Below are 17,897 nucleotides of genomic sequence, written 5' to 3' on the forward strand. Positions count from 1 at the left end.
TACATATATACAATTTGCATGTGTCATATCACTGTTCTTCCTATTTTGTATGCAATGTCTATGCCATGACTTCACAAACGGTTTTTGGTGTCCAAACTTTTGCCCACAAGGGTCACGTACAGACACGGAAAGAATGCCACTTTGATATTTCGCCGTTACGAGAGTACCTTCCAAGAGAACCTGCATTTGTTAACTTTCTTCTTAAAGCTTTCTAATTTTTCTTCTGGTAATATTTGGACTTTATTCTCATATGACCTTTTGCCTCACCAATCTTCCAGAAATTAACATTATGAAATGTCTGTTTGTCTTTAGAATAGTTTATTCTGCTGAAATTGCAACTGCATGTGGTGCGGGCCGAGCGTGCCACAAACGGCTCCCGGGCCACACTTTGGACACCCGCTGGCACACAGCAAAAAACAATGAAAAAAAAAAAGCATAAATCATAGAACCTGTCAGCAAGGACTCTTATTGTGAAGGCAGAGTGGGGTGAATGCGTGAACACACGTCAGAGGACGCGTCCGGCCCCAGCGAGGGCGGTAGAGCGGGGTGGTAGAGTGGAAGGAAGGCCACCAGAGACTATTTATAAAGCGTGAAAGGAGAGCCGAGCTCCGCCAACATGTGTTTCTGTCCGTCAGGCCGCATGATCCACTCACAGCTCGCTCGGGTCCGCATCCTGTCTTTACTGCTGTCCTCTGGACTTTTACCGCCGCTTTGTGGGTTAGCCACCTTTATTGGACCACTCTTCTGGGATCTTTGTCCCCCCCGCCTTTCACCCCCCCCATTTGGATCCTTCTTTCTTTTTCTTTTCGGCGCTTCTCCTCCTGTCCAAGTGTGAGGGTTTCTGGCTATGCTATCCTCGCCCACTGTCATCCTCCAGCCTTACGGACTCCCCGTGTACCCCCAGACTACCACATGCTACCCCAGCCTAGTCCAGGTAACCCCCCACCCGCTCGCCCCCATCACTTCAATCATTTGTGTTGTTCCTTTTATTACTGCCTGAAGATGAGTGTCCACTTTAGTACTTTAGGAGTCCAGCCAAGGTAGTCCAAGGTGATGCTAGTGTGTGTGTGTGTGTGTGTGTGTGTGTGTGCGTGTGTGTGTGCCACGCTATTAAAGGCACCATGCGTCTGGTCGGGCTCCACCTTGACAGCTGTATTTTTAGATGTTGCCAGAAGGAGATTCTGTCACCTATCTCCTTTGCTGCTATCATCCTAGCCGTGGAAATGGTGGGGGTTGATGGGGGGGTGTCGGGTGGGAGGTGTTACATGAGGAAATAATATTGACGCTGATGTTGAGAAAGATACAATGCTTATTTCATTCAGTATATTGTCAATATAATAATAAGACGAAGAATAGAATGGCTACTTCCAATATTGTTGACAATATTCAAGTATTGATTTGACATTTGTTATGAATATGACATGATTACAGATTACAAATTAATTTACTGACCTTAGACTCACGGATATATTCTTAGATATTATCTTATCTTTTTATGGCTCCTTGTAGTTTTATTTGATCTTTTCCTCAGTTATTATATTGGCTTGGTCAAATGAAACCTAATGAAATTTCAGTGATCCCGAGGTCCAAAACCCCCCAAAAAAGCCATATTTGCAAGATCTCTCAAAAGTTTAGCATTGCCTGCAAAACGTCTTCAGAAATACGCGAGTACGAAGCCTCTGAGGCAATGTGGAGGGACAAAAGTTGTTAAAAAGTATTCTACTTGTTAGATTGGGGACTGTTTGTAAAGCTGGAATATTACAGTAATGGCAATGTTGTAGTATTCCTCCAAGGCGTGATACCGATAGCGGCAACATGCGACGTGCGCTGGGGGTTGCCTGCGTGTAAATCCGGAGACAGCTGTCCCGACAGGCACCTGGCGCTGAGCCGTTGACCTCTGACCCTGAGCTGACAGCTGAGGTGCGACCAGAGGAGAGGAAGACGGATGCCAGGAGACAGATCTTATCTTGAGATGTTATCTTTGTGTGTCGGTGGAATTCTCATTTTAGCATCATTTAGCCAAATACGTACACGCATAGCATAGCATAGCATAGCATAGCATAGCATAGCATAGCATAGCATAGCATAGCATAGCATAGCATAGCATAGCATAGCATAGCATAGCATAGCATAGCATAGCATAGCATGTTGTTCAACAAGTACCCCCGTGTGTGTGCGCCAAGTGAAACCATCATTGAGTGACAGTTGGCCACAGCTGGTGTGCTGTGATTGGTGGCGAGTTAGAGGTTAGGGGCGGGGGGCGGACGGGGGTGCTCACCATGAAAGAGGTCGATGCCGAACGGCTCAGAGCTGCCGGGACGTCCTGAAGGGGTAAGAGCGTGCTTTCACCGCGTTGATGCTTGCGTCTTGCATGTGGCCTTGTGCTCCGGGTTGGCGTGCCGACCTGATGCCGGCGGCGTGGATGGCGTGTCGACCTGATGCCGGCGGCGTGGATGGCGTGTCGACCTGATGCCGGCGGCGTGGATGACGCGTCTTCAGCTGCAACCAGAAAGTGGCGGTTTGGCCTCGGTGCTTCCTGGGAGGCATGGACAGCTGAAGTCACGTTTGACATCCCGGCCAATAAAACTAGAAAACTAAGAAATGCATTTTTTTACCAACATACTGGTGTCTTTGTCTGGGTGGGGGGAGGCGGGGCCACTAGCATACACACAGAGTGAACGATGAGTAGATTACAATATATTCTCATTTCTTTTCATTGTCTTAAAAGTCATGTTAAATGTGGTCTCCTGCATGGTCTCGTCTCGTGGCACCACTACTAGATATGAAATACCTGGAATATACTACATAGTACTATGTAAAATACACCACGTATTTAACTCTAAATCTGATTTCATTTGATCTTATTTTATTTCATTAAATCTTCATGTTTGTATTTTCTTTCATTCTACCTCATTTTCTCATTTGATGTTATTTGACAAGTTTAGGATGGATCAAATCCCTAAAACTACAACTTGCCTTTCTTTCTTCTCAGGGAGGCCCCGCCCAGGAGGCGGGCCCAGGGGGTGCCGACCCCGCCCTGCCTCAGGTCTACGCCCCGGCCCCATCTTACCCAACCCCAGGCCAAGGAGCGGCGACCTCAGGGGGGCGACTGCCGCCTCTGGATTTTAGCTCCACACACCCCTCCTCAGAGTACCCTGAGCACCCGCAGCTGAGGGTCTACCAGGGCCCCCAGCTGGAGGGGGCGGAGCCTCTGGCGCCCAGCAACACGGTAGGGACCGCCTTGCCTGTCATTCAATCTCTTGGTGACGTGTCCTATCAGAAGATCTGGGGTCCAGAGGGAGGGTTTCTATTTTAGTAGCCCCACCACCACCCACACCCCCGCCTCTGTAAGACCTGTCTGTGGCAGCACCACTGGGGGGGGGGGGGGGTAAAGGAAGATCTAACGGGTGTGTTGATGTTTGAATTCTTTTCTAGGACGATTTTAGCCACGCTATTATTAATATGGTAATGCTAGCTAGCTAGCTAGCTGTGTTGATTGTTGTTCTATTGCAGTGTCTTTTGTTATGTACAGACGCCCAGTTCCAACACTAAAAAGTTGTAATTATGAGAGAAAAAGTCGTGACTATGAGATAAAAAGTCATAATTATGAGATAAAGTCAAAATTAGAAGATTAAAAGTCAAAATTATGAGACAAAAAGTCATAATCGAGACATAAAAACTCATCATTCTGAGATAAAAAGTCAAAATTATGTGACAAAAATAAATATAAAAAGTCAAAATTTAAATTAAATAATAAAATAATAAAATATCTCATTAAAATAATAATAAAATAAAAAAAAATGAAAAAATAAAAAGTGTAAATGAGGTGAAAGGTCGTCATGAGATGATGTTTGTCCAGTGTACGTATGTACGGTACAGTAGTGGGGTGATATATATATATATATATATATATATGTATTTATATACATATATACATATGGGGTGATACCATCTGAGAAGGGGGGGTGGGGGGCATGAAGAAGAGAAGGTCCATCATGATGTGTTCTGTGGCCCATCTATATATTTTATGACCATAGAGGGCCCTCCCCCGACCGCGCCGGGAGACACCGCCGTGACGGAAGGGGGTGGTGGGGGGGTCGAAGGGGGAGAAGATGACCCCCCCGCTCCCACTGTGAAATATCACACAGGTCAAGACCACTATCCTGCATCGTGACGTGAAACCAACAAAAGCAGCTCAACCCCCCCCCCCCCCCCACTGTGGCGTGTGTGTGTGTGTGGCGCCACCTTGTGGCCTGTTGTTGTGACTGTTGTTGTGACCCCCGCCCACCCCCGGCATATTAATGACACGTGACCTTTAACCCTTGGCAGAACAGCAGCACCTTGACCTCAGACTGACCCCTTCTGCTCTTTGCCCCCCCCCACATTCTTTTCCAGCTTTCTTTGGGCCTCACTGGAACTTTTTCTTTGCACCCTCCCTCACTGCTCAACATTTAACACACACACACACTCTAGCATCGTGGTGCATTGTGGGAAAATGAGGAGAATGTTTCTACCAGTTCTTGTGTTGTGCATGGAGCACCTCCACACCAACACATGAAGCCTGCTTGGTAGAGCTCGTCCACAAGCGGTTCCTGTTCTGGCCTGCTAGCACAGCCTCCTCACATCTGCCTGACGCAGAGAAACGGGTCCGAGGTCATGTGGTTGCCTTCAACGCAGACAGGAAGTGCTTAGACGTCAGTGTACAGCGTCGCCTGCCGTACACAACATCTGCACACGGGACAACAGCATAGAGAGCAATGCACTTTAGAGTAGTCAGTGTCCACATTGTAAAGCCATACGGTAATCCCTCGCTAGATCCTCTACTGTATTGCGCAATAGGACTATAGGGCTGTTAAGTCATGTCTACAGGGCTCTAATAATGTTGTGTATAAGTGTATTTTGAAGGTGGTAAACAGGTTTTCCATGTCTTATTTTCTCTGCTTATGTCTACTATATTGTTTAATAGGAGTGTAAAGGTGACCATAGGGGTGCTATTTCATGTCTACAGGGCTCTAATAATGATAAAAGGTGGATTTAGAAGTTGTAAACAGGTTTTCCGTCTTATTTTCTCTGCTTATGTCTACTATATTGGTTAATAGGAGTGTAAAGGTGACCATAGGGGTGCTATTTCATGTCTACAGGGCTCTAAAAATGATAAAAGGTGGATTTAGAAGTTTTAAACAGGTTTTCCATGTCTTATTTTCTCTGCTTATGTCTACTATATTGGTTAATAGGAGTGTAAAGGTGACCATAGGGGTGCTATTTCATGTCTACAGGGCTCTAAAAATGATAAAAAGTGTATTTTGAAGGTGGTAAACAGGTTTTCCATGTCTTATTTTCTCTGCTTATGTCTACTATATTGGTTAATAGGAGTGTAAAGGTGACCATAGGGGTGTTATTTCACATCCACAGGGCTCTAATAATGATAAAGGGTGGATTTAGAAGTTGTAAACAGGTTTTCTATGTCTTATTTTCTTTTCATATCTACTATATTGGTTAATAGGAGTGTAAAGGTCACAATAGGGGTGTTATTTCACATCTAGAGGTCTCTAGTAATAAAAAGTGTATTTTGAAGGTGGTGATATTTTGTCTTTTGTATAATATTATGCTACAGGAGTATAACGATGACTGAATATAGGGGTGTTATTTCATGTCCAGACGGCTCTAATCATGATAAAAGGTTTTGTGTTATTTGCCTCATATTATGTAGTACATTGTGCAGTAGGAGTATAAGTTGAAGTACTAGCGCCATACAGGAGGGACTACTGTATGTGTTTTACAGTTCATTGTATGGATATTCCATATTTGTGTAGTTCTATTCGGTTCCAGGCTGAGGAGGTTCATCCACAGACTAAATATTGACACCAAGTCCACGATCATGGACATGTTGACTGACAGCTACAGCATTGACAATAACGCGGCATCTATGCCGCTACACCGGCTGTACACTGACTACTCTAAAGTCTATCCAAATGTGAGGGGCTGTGCTCACGTTTCCGTCCTCTCATTCTCTCCACCTTTTCTTTCCCACCTTGCTGCTTCCCGTTTTTCCTTTGCCTGTCTCCGACCTCCAGGAGGAAGCCTTAGCCCCTGTGACCTCCGACCCCCAAGCTCTGAGCGCCTCGGCGACGTCCGGCGGCGGTGCGGGGAGCGCGAGTGACGATGAGGGGTCGGCCAAGGTCCAGCCCAAGCGTCTCCACGTGTCAAACATCCCCTTCCGCTTCCGAGACCCGGACCTCAGGCAGATGTTTGGGGTGAGGAGCACTCCTCGCGCTTTTCATCCTCAGGAGATCGTGTAACCACGTCTGCTCCTTCTTCCAGCAATTTGGGAAGATCCTGGACGTAGAAATTATCTTCAATGAGAGGGGGTCAAAGGTCAGTAAGACAGAGGAGTACCAGCACGTGTCGGGTGTTGACCAACATCTACGATGGCGTGCAGGGATTCGGGTTTGTCACCTTTGAGAGCGCGGCCGAAGCCGACCGAGCCAGAGAAAAACTCAACGGAACAATCGTGGAAGGCAGGAAGATTGAGGTGAGCCGTTATGACATTGCTAAGATCGAGGGGGGGGGGTCACGTGATCCTAACGTTCTTCGCCATCACGTGTCTTCCAGGTGAATAACGCCACGGCGAGGGTGGTCACCAAGAAGCCGCAAACCCCACTAGTGAACGGCGACCTTTCAGGTAAAGACACACCTGATCTGTCGCCTTTGGGTGCTTTTGTGTTCCTGACGGAGTCCTTCTCTGCAGCTTCTGGCTGGAAGATCAACCCCGTCATGGGGGCCATGTACGCACCAGAACTCTACACGGGTCAGTAAAGGCAACACAACACGGCTCACTTCCCAACTTCCCGACTTTGAAACGTCTTTTGTGGACCAGTGGCCAGTTTCCCCTACCCTGTGGCGGCGCCCGCTCTGGCCTACCGGGGCTCGGCGCTGAGGGGCAGAGGTCGAGCCGTCTACAACACCATCCGCTCTGCTGCGGCCACGCCTGCGGCCGTGCCCGCCTACCCCGGGTACGCTCCATACTCCATACCGTATGCCAACTGTGTCTTCTCGTGGTCACGTGACATGAGTGGCAGCAGGAGAGTTTAGAGTGGGTGTGGGGGGGGGGGGGGAGCATCTGCTCACGCCACCAGGACAAGACCTTTGGAAGACAACATGAACGTGTCAGTAAAAGACCACAGCAACTCCAGCCCAGACGCTAACTTTGATCCCCGACTGTCCTGGTCCCGCTTGGTGGAAAACCTGCTAAATATTCTTCCCTGCTTCTCCCATCAGCGTGGTGTATCAGGATGGCCTCTACGGGGCAGACGTCTACGTGAGTAGTCTGGCGCCCGTTCATCTTTCATCTGCATGTCACTTCCTGTCACCTGACGCCACCTCTTCCCCCTGCAGGGCGGCTATCCTGCTGCTTACCGGGTGGCCCAATCTGCTTCTGCTGCAACCTACAGTGATGGGTACGACACACAAACTCACACACACACACACACACACACACACACGTTAGCCAAACTACGTGGAGATGTTTTTTGGTCTGCTTGTGGTGCCTTCACAGACCAAACCCTGTGCCGTGTACACGCTACTCGGGAACTAGGACTGCAAACTACTGCTTTCTGTCAACACAATGTTGTTGTTGGTGTGCCCAGATACGGCCGTGTGTACGCCACAGCAGCGGACCCGTATCACCACTCCGTGGGACCGACCACCACGTACGGCGTGGGCACCGTGGTGAGGCTTCCGCCTGTCTGTGGCCGACTTGTGTTTGTGTCCCAGAAGCGCTACGGTGCACCGGGATGCAGTAGGCACTACTGCTGCACACTACGCTACACACACAGTACACACAGTACACAAAGTACACACAGTAGACACGACTGGGTAGCCACTCCCACTTGAACAGCAACATCATGCTAACGTCATGCAACAATGATGACACCTTAGGGTCGCTGAGCCTGGATAAAGATGACTCTTTGCCTTTGCCTCCCCAGGCCGGTTTGTACCGAGGAGGATACAACCGCTTCACTCCGTACTGATGATGGTGATGGTGGTGATGAAGAAGTGGAAACACGCCTTGGCCGTCCTCACGTACGCGGCAGGACGCAACACGCCGTCACCTTTCTTCTTCCACCACGTTCCTTGTGTGGATGATGTGCTCTATAGTGTGTGTGTATGTGTGTGTGTGTGTGTGGGGGGGGGGGGGGGGGGCTTTTTGTAGAGCTCATTTTTGACTGGATGTTTGCGTTTGCCTCACCAACTACCTCTTTTCTTTTCCTTTTCCTCCTGCTTCTCTTCTCGCTGCCGTGTGTGATGTCTACCTCTGAATAAAACCTATCCTGCCCCCCACCCCCCATCCTATCCATTTCTCATGCTTTACGCTGTGTGCCTCTGCTTTAGTTGCCACGCTTTTACTTTGAAAAGGTGGCCTCTTCGTCTTCTTGTACTGGACAGTAGGGGTGGGCAATACCGCAAACGAGGGAAGCAAGTATGGCTGATCCACTTCAGGGGTTTGTGTATTTGTGTACTGGGTGCCCATGACGACCGTATCGTACCCCCACTCGCCACTGAGACTATTATTGTCTCTCATTCACATCCTTTGGCTTTTTATACCTTCATAACCAATATAGCTTGATATCGATATACGGATCAGTCCGCCCACCGTTACTTTTAAGTATAGTTGACCTTTTTCTCTTAGTCTTTTTTTTATTTGCCTCTCTAGAGATTTCAAACTCTTTTTTTGCCTTTTTCCAGCTTTTGCATGTTGCTAAATTTTGCTTCTCTTGCATGTTCTCCTCTGCTTTCTCCTTGGCTTTTTGTTTGTAGGCTACAACTTTCCTTGGTAGTTTTTCTTTAGCTTTTAACACTTAGCTTTTAACATCTTTTGGAGACACAAGTCTCCAAAAGATCAACTCCATCAAAGATCAATAACACCAAAAGGCAATCGACCAACCTCCAATTTGGCCTCAAAACCCCAAAAGCAGCCATCATCTCATGTGGTAAAGTAGTCCTTGCAGCCACGCACCCTGATATTTATTATTGAAATATTTATTGGAAAAATGTAACATTATTCATTGATTACTTCACGTCACAAAATGCGTATTTCGCATGGTGACTTTTTGATAACGTTTGACGTGAGCACCGATAAATAGATGAGATAGATAACCATGCTACACGTTTTTGTCCGGTCCACTCACGATGTGTTTGCTACTCCCTCCAGTCCAAAATGCCCCTTTTTTGCCACGAGAACTGTACAAATACATAAAAATAGTATTACAATGTTAAATAACAAAAAATAATTCCCATAGCCACCATAAAATGTATTTACAACATAAAATATTTAACACAGAGACCTGCTAGCACACCAGCGGGCTAACGTTAGCGGCTAACAATAGCACATTCATTTACAACGGCGTCGTATAGTATATCAAACAACTTAAAGAGTGCAAAAGGTTATTGTATTTACATTACCCCATTGGCCATATGCACTCGGGAGGAGTACAATGACGTCTCTTGAGAGTTAAAACATCAAATTGTGAAGGTGACGTATTGCACTGGCTAGGTGTGCAACAATCATTCACGTCTTATTGAAACACACAATAACGAATGGTTCCGCTGTAGACTCCATCGACATATATTAATGTGAACAGGTACTGGAAATCTTAACATGTATCAATGTAATACACGCTAACTTAATTATGTTACATGTAGGATCTGACTCTGTGTTAACTCGCTCACTTATAGCTAGCGAAAGTAAATAAGAAAACCAGATAAATACAATTAACTGTGTAAGTGATACAACTACATTTGTATGAATGACATAAACCAACAGATCCTTGCTTCAAACCGACTCTCCTGTCCACGTCTTCATCACCGACTCGACAAAACGAACATTCACCACTCGGTGACGAATGACTCGTGTATCCGATTCACTTTAGTGAGGGCATCATAAGTGCTCCAGTCAGCAAAAGCTACCCGAGTTCGAGTACACGATTCACTTGAGCCATCCAGTTTCTGCTTTCTTTTCTCCTTCACAATGCTTGCATGTTGATTTCCATTTTATCATTTCAGAAATGTTGTCAAACAATCCAGTCAACAGAGCATTTAACAATTTATGTCAGGAGTGACAATATACGCTCTCGGGGGGAAAGGTTTCAGGTCAAAACGGCAAGTCGGCCAGCTGAAACGTTATACCCATAGGACGAGTCACGAGCTGTCACGTGACCAGAAGTGCCCTTTGACGACAGGCCAACATAATATGTGAATATTATATAGATTCCATGACTTAGCCGACAGTCTGCTGATATTTTTATCATCCAAAATGACTCTTCCTTGAGCACAGTAAACTAGAAGACCGCATACGCTTTTTCTGTAGTTTGATGTAGTGTTTACAGCATAGACACACATCGAACAAAACAATGTGACTGTGATTGTTTCGGTGCCAAAGTATATTAGTGCGAATGTGAATGTATAAACGAGAGGAATTAACTTGACTGTCTTTGTAGCAGGTGCCTTATGACTTATTCACAGCACAGCCTTGACCCATCCAATATGGCGGTGACGTTGACGTATCGCAGCAGTGGACAGCCCCACTCGATGCGGCGTCTGTCTGTGCCCAACAGCGCTACCCAAAGGTGTGCCTTGAGTATTACACCTTTTCGTACCCAGCCATTATTTTCGCCGGGTTAGTCAATCGTGTGTGAACCGCCGTGTCAGATATTTCCTTCTTGACATCGACATTTGATAATAAAGTGTTATGTTAAACTATGCATACAAGCCTTGTTTTTATTCTGTTGCTCACTGTAACACCACAAATATGCTCTTTATACGTGTTTTATTAATGCTTCAAAAGAACAGTATGTACACAATATTTAAACAAATGCTGGTGGTAAATCTGTAGGGCGGGAGGGAGGGAGGGAGAAAATGCAAATCAACTTCAGCTACAAATGTTAGTGAGTTGCATTGTCTAAGAATGATGACTATGTGCAAGCGCAACATACTGAACATATAAAAAAATGAACAAACATATAGGAGTGAGCAGGACGAGGGGAGGACGGCAGGTCAGCATGCATGGGGAGGAAAGGTAAGGTAAAGTGGGGAGAATAGATAGGAGGGGCGGGGCAGGGCGGGCGGGGCGTTGACAGAAAAATATCAAGGAAGTGAGAAGACTGATGAGGTGATAAATAGTACATGGCAGCAGAAATACTGAAGTAACGACTTTTAGCTTTTCAGAGAGGAACAAAAACATTAAAAAGTAAGGTGTGTCTGCGGACTTCCACATGTTTGGCAGCAGATGTTCGACTATGCCTTAATGGACTAGTTCACAGGAAAACAAACGTGTTATTTGAAAATAAACCTAAACGATAGCATCGTGAAACTCAACAGTAAAGTGGAGGGGAAACAGAAAGCAAAAACATTGGAGTAAGACTTGTTAGCACACATTCATCCACTCATGGCTTGCAGGCTCAGACACAAGTGACTCTTTCCGCTTGCTGCCTGGAGGCTGACAGATGCAGCAGCATGCTCCTCCTCACAGATCCCTCGTGTGCTCCACCAATGCAGCCGAAGAGCGGGACGCCGCCCCGCAGCGTGCGGGACGGGGAGGAGACAGGATGGGGGACGAGGTCAAACAAGGGGGGAGGAAAAAACACATGTTGAGATCAATAGTCATAAAACATGACAATGACAGTCACGCTGACACTAAATGTCAAAAGGTCAATCTGATCGGGGCGCTTTAGCTCTTTGTGAGTCGTTCGGGTGCCAACAAATGCACCCAGACGACAAACTGTATGCTCAGCATGTTTACTCTGCAAAAAAGTAAACACTTACCCATGTGTGGCAAAATAATACCTGCACGCGTGCACGCGCTCGGAGGAATCAAAATGACAGCAATGATCATACAATATTTACAACTAGATACGGCACTGAAAAGAAATAGTACAAAGACGCTTTCTTAAAAGCGCCTCCCACTCCATATTCTTCATGCATTATTAACACCATTGAAATCATCCTAAAATCCTTTCAGCTAGTTGGGACTGTGGGCAGGCTTGATGCCTTCCACCAAAAGCCTGACAGTAGACTGACCACCTGCTGTGCCGCCCACTGTATGCTCATCAATACTTTCATGGCGACCTTTGCCGTTATTTGGACTAGCTATACTTCATTTCCAATATCCAGGTGATCACCTTTAAGATTACGGCAATTCAAAGTTTTTTTCCTGCCATCAATGAAAGGCTGAAATATTGCTGTCCAACCTTGAGCGGGGGTCTACCAGGGGGGTCTACCAGAGGCGACATGTTGTGTGGTGGTCATCCAGCTCTTTCCTGAGTCCTTGTCTTACCAGCCCTCAGACCCACATCCAGACGAGCTGCATACAAACCGGAGGCGGCCATCTGGTCTCGGAGAAGCGGTGCTGTTATGTGGGCGGCTTTCCAGCGAGGTCATCGACACCGATGGAAGACGTGGGGCGGCGACGGCCACAGGTGCCGCGGCGATATCTTCCACCCAAGTTGACAAACTCCTCCTCCTGGCTTGACAAGACTGGCCTTCTTCGGCGATGGGGCTCATTCTCATGTTTGAAGATGTCATCTTCCAGACTTTGATGATTGGACTGGACTACAGAGTGCGCTCGAGTCCAAAGGTTCAACTCACGACTGCGGCCAAGCAGTTAGGCGTGACATACAAACCACTTCTTCTCGTCAACCTGCGAGGATCTTCAGTGTTTTTCACAGTCTCTTTTGTCTTCACACTGAGGCTTGCAAGGATGCGGGACTTGAACATCCGCTGTCGGGTCTTGGAGCTGTTGACTTGAGGAAGGAAGAAAACATAACAGAACACTGTTAGCGTTGACATCCGACAGTGCTAATGGAACAGGAAGCATGATGCAAGCGCCCCCTGCGGTGTGGCGTGAGTGGAAGCAGCTGGGGGGCCGCTAAGGTGATGTTCCTGGCACCGCTACTGTGGAGAGATGAGCTTCCTAGGGTGAACTACGGTACGGGCAAACTGTGTCTATGTGTTGAGTAACCTGTGGATGGGGTCATGTTCTGTGGGTGTGTCTGCCTCTCTGAAGTGGCTGTGTGGTCAATATCGGGGATGTGTGTGGCCCCCGCGAGTGTCCGCCCTCTATCTAATGCGCTACACCCACTCTCAGGAGGCAGCCAAAGTGGCTGTGCTGTTTTTGCAGTCTATCTTTAGGGGGTCCGACGGGGTGAATGTGACACCTAGCCCGGTAAGAAACTCCACACAGGAGTCTAAAGAAGAGAAGCCCAGAGTGGACTGCACATACTGCAGCGGCAAGTCGGGCCTAAACCTGCAGACAAGCAGAGACGTCACAGCTTTAGCATCTTTAGCATGACTGGGGAACGTGTCCTGATGGATGGACTTACGTTTTGACTATGGCCCGAAGTGCTATCTTTCTCTCCCTCTCCACAAACTTGTCAATGAGGTATGAAGCCATGCGCGGTGCCTCCTTATACAACTTGAAGAAACGACAATAATTCCCTAAAGCCCAGGCGGCACGGAGAGAGAGAGCGTGAGCGACACACTCGTCGGCTTTCAGCGCTGGAGTCAGGTACACCAGCTCAGTGATGAGATCTAAGGGGGTTGAGATCACACGTGATTTGAGAAGGGGACAAGAGGAAGGCCAAGGGTGGTGGTGATGTCTGTGGGCATACCTCCTGAGTTCTTAGTGAAGATGTAGTACAACAAGCGATACGCTGTGAACTCTCCTATGTTCTCCGAGGGGTTGTCCTTGTAGAGGGCCTTCAGCTGGGTCTGGCACTGGTTGAATTCTTCGTGGTCACCCTGAATTACAAAGCATAGACTCTTAGGACCGAGCGGCGTTGTGAAGTCTCTTCCTGATCGATTGGAGGCGGCAGACGAGGAAAACAGACGCATGCAGACGCCAATATATTGAGGCCGGCAAAATTGTCTAATGAATTTTCATTTCTTGTATGATTTATTTATCATCATGAAAGAGCCTAGTGCCCATGAGGCAGTTTTTCCCGGAAGAGTAATATTGTGAGATCTTGTCATTACAACTCTGTACAGCAGATGGCACGCTACCTTCTAAATCTTTTACATGCACCTAATCAGAACAAACTTGGTCAAACAGTCAAAGGAAGAACGCTGAAAGCTGGGACTGAGATAAGAGTGCAGACTAACCTTTTCCAGGGCAATGCGTGCATGACACTCGTACACTTCCACGGTGAAGTCGGTACGAACTCCCTGGACCTGAACAGAACTCTGTGTTAGAAAAAGTAAACGCAGGTACGATGCCACGAGTACTAACCGTGAGGTCCTGCCGTATGGACTTCATCTGTTCACAAGCATAAGTGTAGTCCTGATTGGTTTTCCAGTCCGCTTTCACAGCCTGTAAAGATTTTCTTAACACCTGTGACAGGAAGAAACATCAAGGTGGTTGATGGTTGATGGTTTTCTCATGTCATACTGTGTTAATGACCAGCAGCTTACATGAATGGGGCGAACAGTGGAGGGGTCCGGGGCACAGGTGAGCCTCAGGTAACGCTTGGTGATGTCCTGGCACGTTCCGACAATGGGACAGTCCTCCCAGCTGAGGCCCTCCTGTGTCCCATCGGGTAGGTCAAGAGAATTTATAGACAGCACCAGGGGTTCCGAGCGAAGCTGTTTCTGGAATCTGGCTGCTCTGCTCAGCTTTTTGGCTTCCCTGTCAGGATCATGGAAGTCAAGACCGGCATTACCACCTTTCCTCTTCTTACTGCCTGCTGCACCAGCGTCGTCTGTGTTCCTGGAAAGAGAAAACGGTGAGCTGGCAAGGTTGGGCTACAAGCTGGAACGAAGAAATGCTGCAAACATTTGACAGCTCGTACCAATTGCCTGTGAGAAAACAAACTCTGCAACTTTACAGAATGAAAGACTACATAGGAAAGGAACTATTGCATGACACTATTATGATACTTTATGGTTAAAAAAAAAAAGGACCTAACGTGTTTTGTGACATCCCGTGGTCTCAATATCATGACCGGTCTGGTCTTGTGACGCCCCTACCAAGTAAACGTCAGGTGGTAGAAATTGACCAATTACCTCCTTCCCCTGTTGGCTTTTCCTCGCCCCCGTCCCCTCTCTCCGCCACCATGTCCTCTATCCCTGTCGCTGCCGCGCCCACGACCGCCTTTCTGGTTTCGTCTTGACAGCTGAGGTCGCAGGTCGCTGGGAAGGCTGCTGTCTGAATGTGAGCCAGATTCGCTGGACCGAGAAAAGAATAGAACAGAACGCCAATGCAGGGTTACACCAACAGAAAAAGAAGTGGCTCGAAAGTTTGAACGCTGAGGAGGCTCCTTTCCATCATCATCATCATCCAATGCACAGCATCATCTCCCCACGGAAGAGCGGTGTCAGTGGCCGATTACCATCACTGCCCTGCTCCATCCAAAGATGCCCATATCTAGATCCTAGGGGAAGTGAGGGTTGTGTACCTGCGCCGATGCCTTTGGTTGCTTCGGTCGCGGATTCTGCCATGGTTAGGGGAGGGGGAGCGCGAAGAGGACTGTGATGAAGTGGAAGACGGACTCCGTTGAGAAAAGATATTCCTGTAATGTCCCAATCTGTGACCACCACCTCTGCCTCGCGATGCGGCAGCTATACTTGCACCTCGACCGGCTGAGCCGTCTGCACCTCTCGGGACTGCGACCCAGCGAGACTGCTTTCCCTTCAAACTATAAAGTCACATGACATCAGATTTAATCACCATATTTCCACGTTTCTATGAAGGCTGAAACACCACACTCACTCTGGCAGTGGTTCACAGTCCCAGTCGATGGTGTAAGCCGAGCCGTCCTTCAGCCGGTCCTGTAGAACCTCCTTCAGCACCTTCTCTGTACGATCTTTGTCTTCCTCCGTCTCACAGGCTGTGAAGCAGCGCTGCACATACTCCTTCATGGCCGGGGGCCAATCCTGGGGTCTGCGGACAAAAAAAAAAAAGACAGTCCAAACCATCTAGCAATAAAGCAAGAACAAGTTGTCCAGGTCCAGGGCTTACCGTGTCTGAGGTGCTGCACTGGCAGTCACCGGAGAGGCTGGTGCTGGATTGAGCCCGGAAGCCGGCTCGCTTGCTGGAAAGGCCTGGCTAGAAACCTGGTAAGGCCTCTTGGGAATATTGAACTTCAAAGGGGCGGTGCCCGGAGACTCTGAAGATAAATACATGCTAAGTACAGGCTCCACATACCATTAAGAGGATGGCTGTGAAGGAGTTTAGAAGCTCACGTTTCATGCGATGCCAGAGTTGCTGTCCTGGGTTTTTGGGCTTATTAGTCTCTCCTCGGCCCAAACCTGCTCCATACTGGCCTGCCTGCTGTTGGGATGGACTCTGAGGAGGCTGATAGCTGTTCTGAGCCTGAAACCCTGTCCCATAGTTAGTCCTTCCTGGTGGGCAAGAGTTGTAAACCTGGACGGAGTCCCCAGATGGATAGGGTACGGAGCTGCTAGGATTGTAAGCACTGTGTGGCGGAGGAGGGGGGTATTGGGAATTGGGTGGGGGCGGGGGCGGTGGGGCGGAAGTGGGCTTTTCTGAGGCGGTTGGACTTTGGGGTGGCTGGGGAGTGGCGGGGGGTTGTGGTTGAGAGGTGTAGCTGGGGGTCTGGTCTTCCATTCCAGGTACTGGAGGAGGCTATTGAGAGAAAGGTGGAGACTTAAGACTGTTGACTTGAATACCATATACACTATGTGTGGCGTGGCACGGCATGGCATGGCACGGCATGGCGACCAATTTCAACAACTTTAGAAATTCAGTACTTGCACCGTTTGCAATTTTTACATCATACCTGTCCATTTGAGGCGGGCGTTGTCGGGTAAGTCCCCGGGGGTGCGGGATACTGACTTGGAGGATACGAAACTCCATACTGTAAAGACAGGAGTACAATGTCATGTTGTCTTACTGTATCTAATCTATAAAAAAGTGCACTGTACTTACAGGAGCCATGGGGTAGTAGTAGTTATACGGGTATGTGTATCCTGGATACTGAGGTTGATTTTGCTGATACCATTGATAATATTGCTGCTGTTGCATGGCAACGTCAGTCACTCTCGCCTGAAACTGTCAAAAACAGGACCGGCATTATGAGCCAGGCGGCAACAAGGATTTCATAATGTGGGCTTTACCTCTGATGCTTGCGTATTCTTGGCCTGGCTCTTGGTGATAGAAGCAAGTGCCTGCCTTGCTTTCTCCCATTCTGGCTTTTCATGGACATGGCTTTCTGCAGTAGCACCATAAGACCTGCCATCCAATAATAAAGTTCGATTAGAGTGGTCACATAGAACACGGTGCTAGTGTTTACGTTATGGACTCGATGTGCATATGTGGAATCGTTTTTATCTTAGCTAGCCTCGTGTTTCGATGCTAAATCTTAATCCAGGCTTGATTCCAACGACTCTCCCGTATCGCTGTGGTCAGACGTAATTAGTTGTGCTGCATAGTTAAGCGGCGGGGATTTTCTCCGGGAGGGTGACATACCAGTTATTTGTCGGGGTTGCTTGTGCCGTGTTGGCCGCCATTTCGCCTCTTCCCCAAAACCTAGCGTAATGCTAGGACGGCTTTTAGCTAGCTCGCTGGCTAGCAGGGGGTAAGCTAACACTGTTAGCTGTACACTGGAGCAAAGGTCGTAAATGTTTAGACGGTGACACGTTGGATAGCAACACAAACAGCGGAAACCCGTCGTTGGATTCTAGTTCCGACCAAAACAAATTCATCGAAATAGAAATAACATCGTATGAAACCAGTTCACTTCTTCTGTCGCTGCCAAACAACTTGGAGTGACTGGCGATACAAAATGGCGGCCGGGTGAAACGCCAAGCCCTGTGACGTCATGTCTACAGGAAATGCGTCACCACTTGACTACGAAGGAACTTGGCCACTAAATTTGACGAAAATA

At 47.8% G+C, this 17,897-nt stretch overlaps 2 protein-coding genes and 1 long non-coding RNA gene across 5 annotated transcripts; 1 reads left to right on the forward strand and 2 right to left on the reverse strand.

Annotated features, from left to right (window-relative positions):
- The first annotated feature begins 600 nt into the window (after nt 1–600).
- rbfox1l (RNA binding fox-1 homolog 1, like) lies at nt 601–8,171 on the forward strand. 2 transcript variants are annotated; one of them, XM_058084284.2, is made up of 12 exons: nt 601–934; nt 2,993–3,229; nt 6,075–6,254; nt 6,322–6,375; nt 6,440–6,532; nt 6,613–6,682; nt 6,749–6,808; nt 6,878–7,013; nt 7,279–7,318; nt 7,396–7,457; nt 7,647–7,728; nt 7,986–8,171. In XM_058084284.2, exons 1-12 carry the CDS (start codon nt 848–850, stop codon nt 8,028–8,030), a joined length of 1,146 nt encoding a protein of 381 aa, XP_057940267.1. In that variant the 5' UTR covers nt 601–847; the 3' UTR covers nt 8,031–8,171. The 2 variants fall into 2 exon arrangements, with proteins under 2 accessions (XP_057940267.1, XP_057940265.2); XM_058084282.2 differs by having other exon boundaries at nt 6,613–6,808.
- On the reverse strand, nt 4,575–8,806 carry LOC144902001 (uncharacterized). 2 transcript variants are annotated; one of them, XR_013630225.1, is made up of 3 exons: nt 6,895–8,806; nt 6,032–6,800; nt 4,575–4,666 (listed from the first exon to the last, which is right to left on the reverse strand). It is a non-coding gene; the product is annotated as an uncharacterized LOC144902001 (long non-coding RNA). The 2 variants fall into 2 exon arrangements; XR_013630226.1 differs by having other exon boundaries at nt 4,581–4,728.
- A 2,294-nt stretch (nt 8,807–11,100) lies between these two features.
- Nucleotides 11,101–17,814, reverse strand: leng8 (leukocyte receptor cluster (LRC) member 8). Its single transcript, XM_058084280.2, has 15 exons — nt 17,480–17,814; nt 17,128–17,242; nt 16,940–17,062; nt 16,791–16,868; nt 16,234–16,636; nt 16,010–16,157; nt 15,761–15,931; nt 15,447–15,686; nt 15,055–15,216; nt 14,464–14,758; nt 14,282–14,383; nt 14,155–14,223; nt 13,665–13,794; nt 13,377–13,584; nt 11,101–13,300 (listed from the first exon to the last, which is right to left on the reverse strand). Exons 1-15 carry the CDS (start codon nt 17,518–17,520, stop codon nt 13,138–13,140), a joined length of 2,448 nt encoding a protein of 815 aa, XP_057940263.2. The 5' UTR covers nt 17,521–17,814; the 3' UTR covers nt 11,101–13,137.
- Nucleotides 17,815–17,897: the final 83 nt, after the last annotated feature.

This window comes from Doryrhamphus excisus, linkage group LG17, assembly GCF_037039965.1.
Source record: "Doryrhamphus excisus strain RoL-2023G ecotype Guam linkage group LG17, RoL_Dexc_Guam_v1.1, whole genome shotgun sequence".
NCBI classification, from domain to species: domain Eukaryota; kingdom Metazoa; phylum Chordata; class Actinopteri; order Syngnathiformes; family Syngnathidae; genus Doryrhamphus; species Doryrhamphus excisus.

What these genes read in the sequence shown, in the direction of transcription:
- rbfox1l (XM_058084282.2), top strand. Translation starts at nt 848, where the DNA reads ATGCTATCCTCGCCCACTGTCATCCTCCAGCCTTACGGACTCCCCGTG. An exon ending in TGGAAGGCAGGAAGATTGAG is followed by an intron (nt 6,533 to 6,612) that starts GTGAGCCGTTAT and finishes CGTGTCTTCCAG; the next exon opens with GTGAATAACGCCACGGCGAG. An exon ending in TCTACGGGGCAGACGTCTAC is followed by an intron (nt 7,319 to 7,395) that starts GTGAGTAGTCTG and finishes TTCCCCCTGCAG; the next exon opens with GGCGGCTATCCTGCTGCTTA.
- leng8 (XM_058084280.2), bottom strand. Translation starts at nt 17,520, where the DNA reads ATGGCGGCCAACACGGCACAAGCAACCCCGACAAATAACTG. An exon ending in CGCCCGCCTCAAATGGACAG is followed by an intron (nt 16,637 to 16,790) that starts GTATGATGTAAA and finishes TTCTCTCAATAG; the next exon opens with CCTCCTCCAGTACCTGGAAT. An exon ending in AAAGCCAACAGGGGAAGGAG is followed by an intron (nt 14,759 to 15,054) that starts GTAATTGGTCAA and finishes TTCTCTTTCCAG; the next exon opens with GAACACAGACGACGCTGGTG.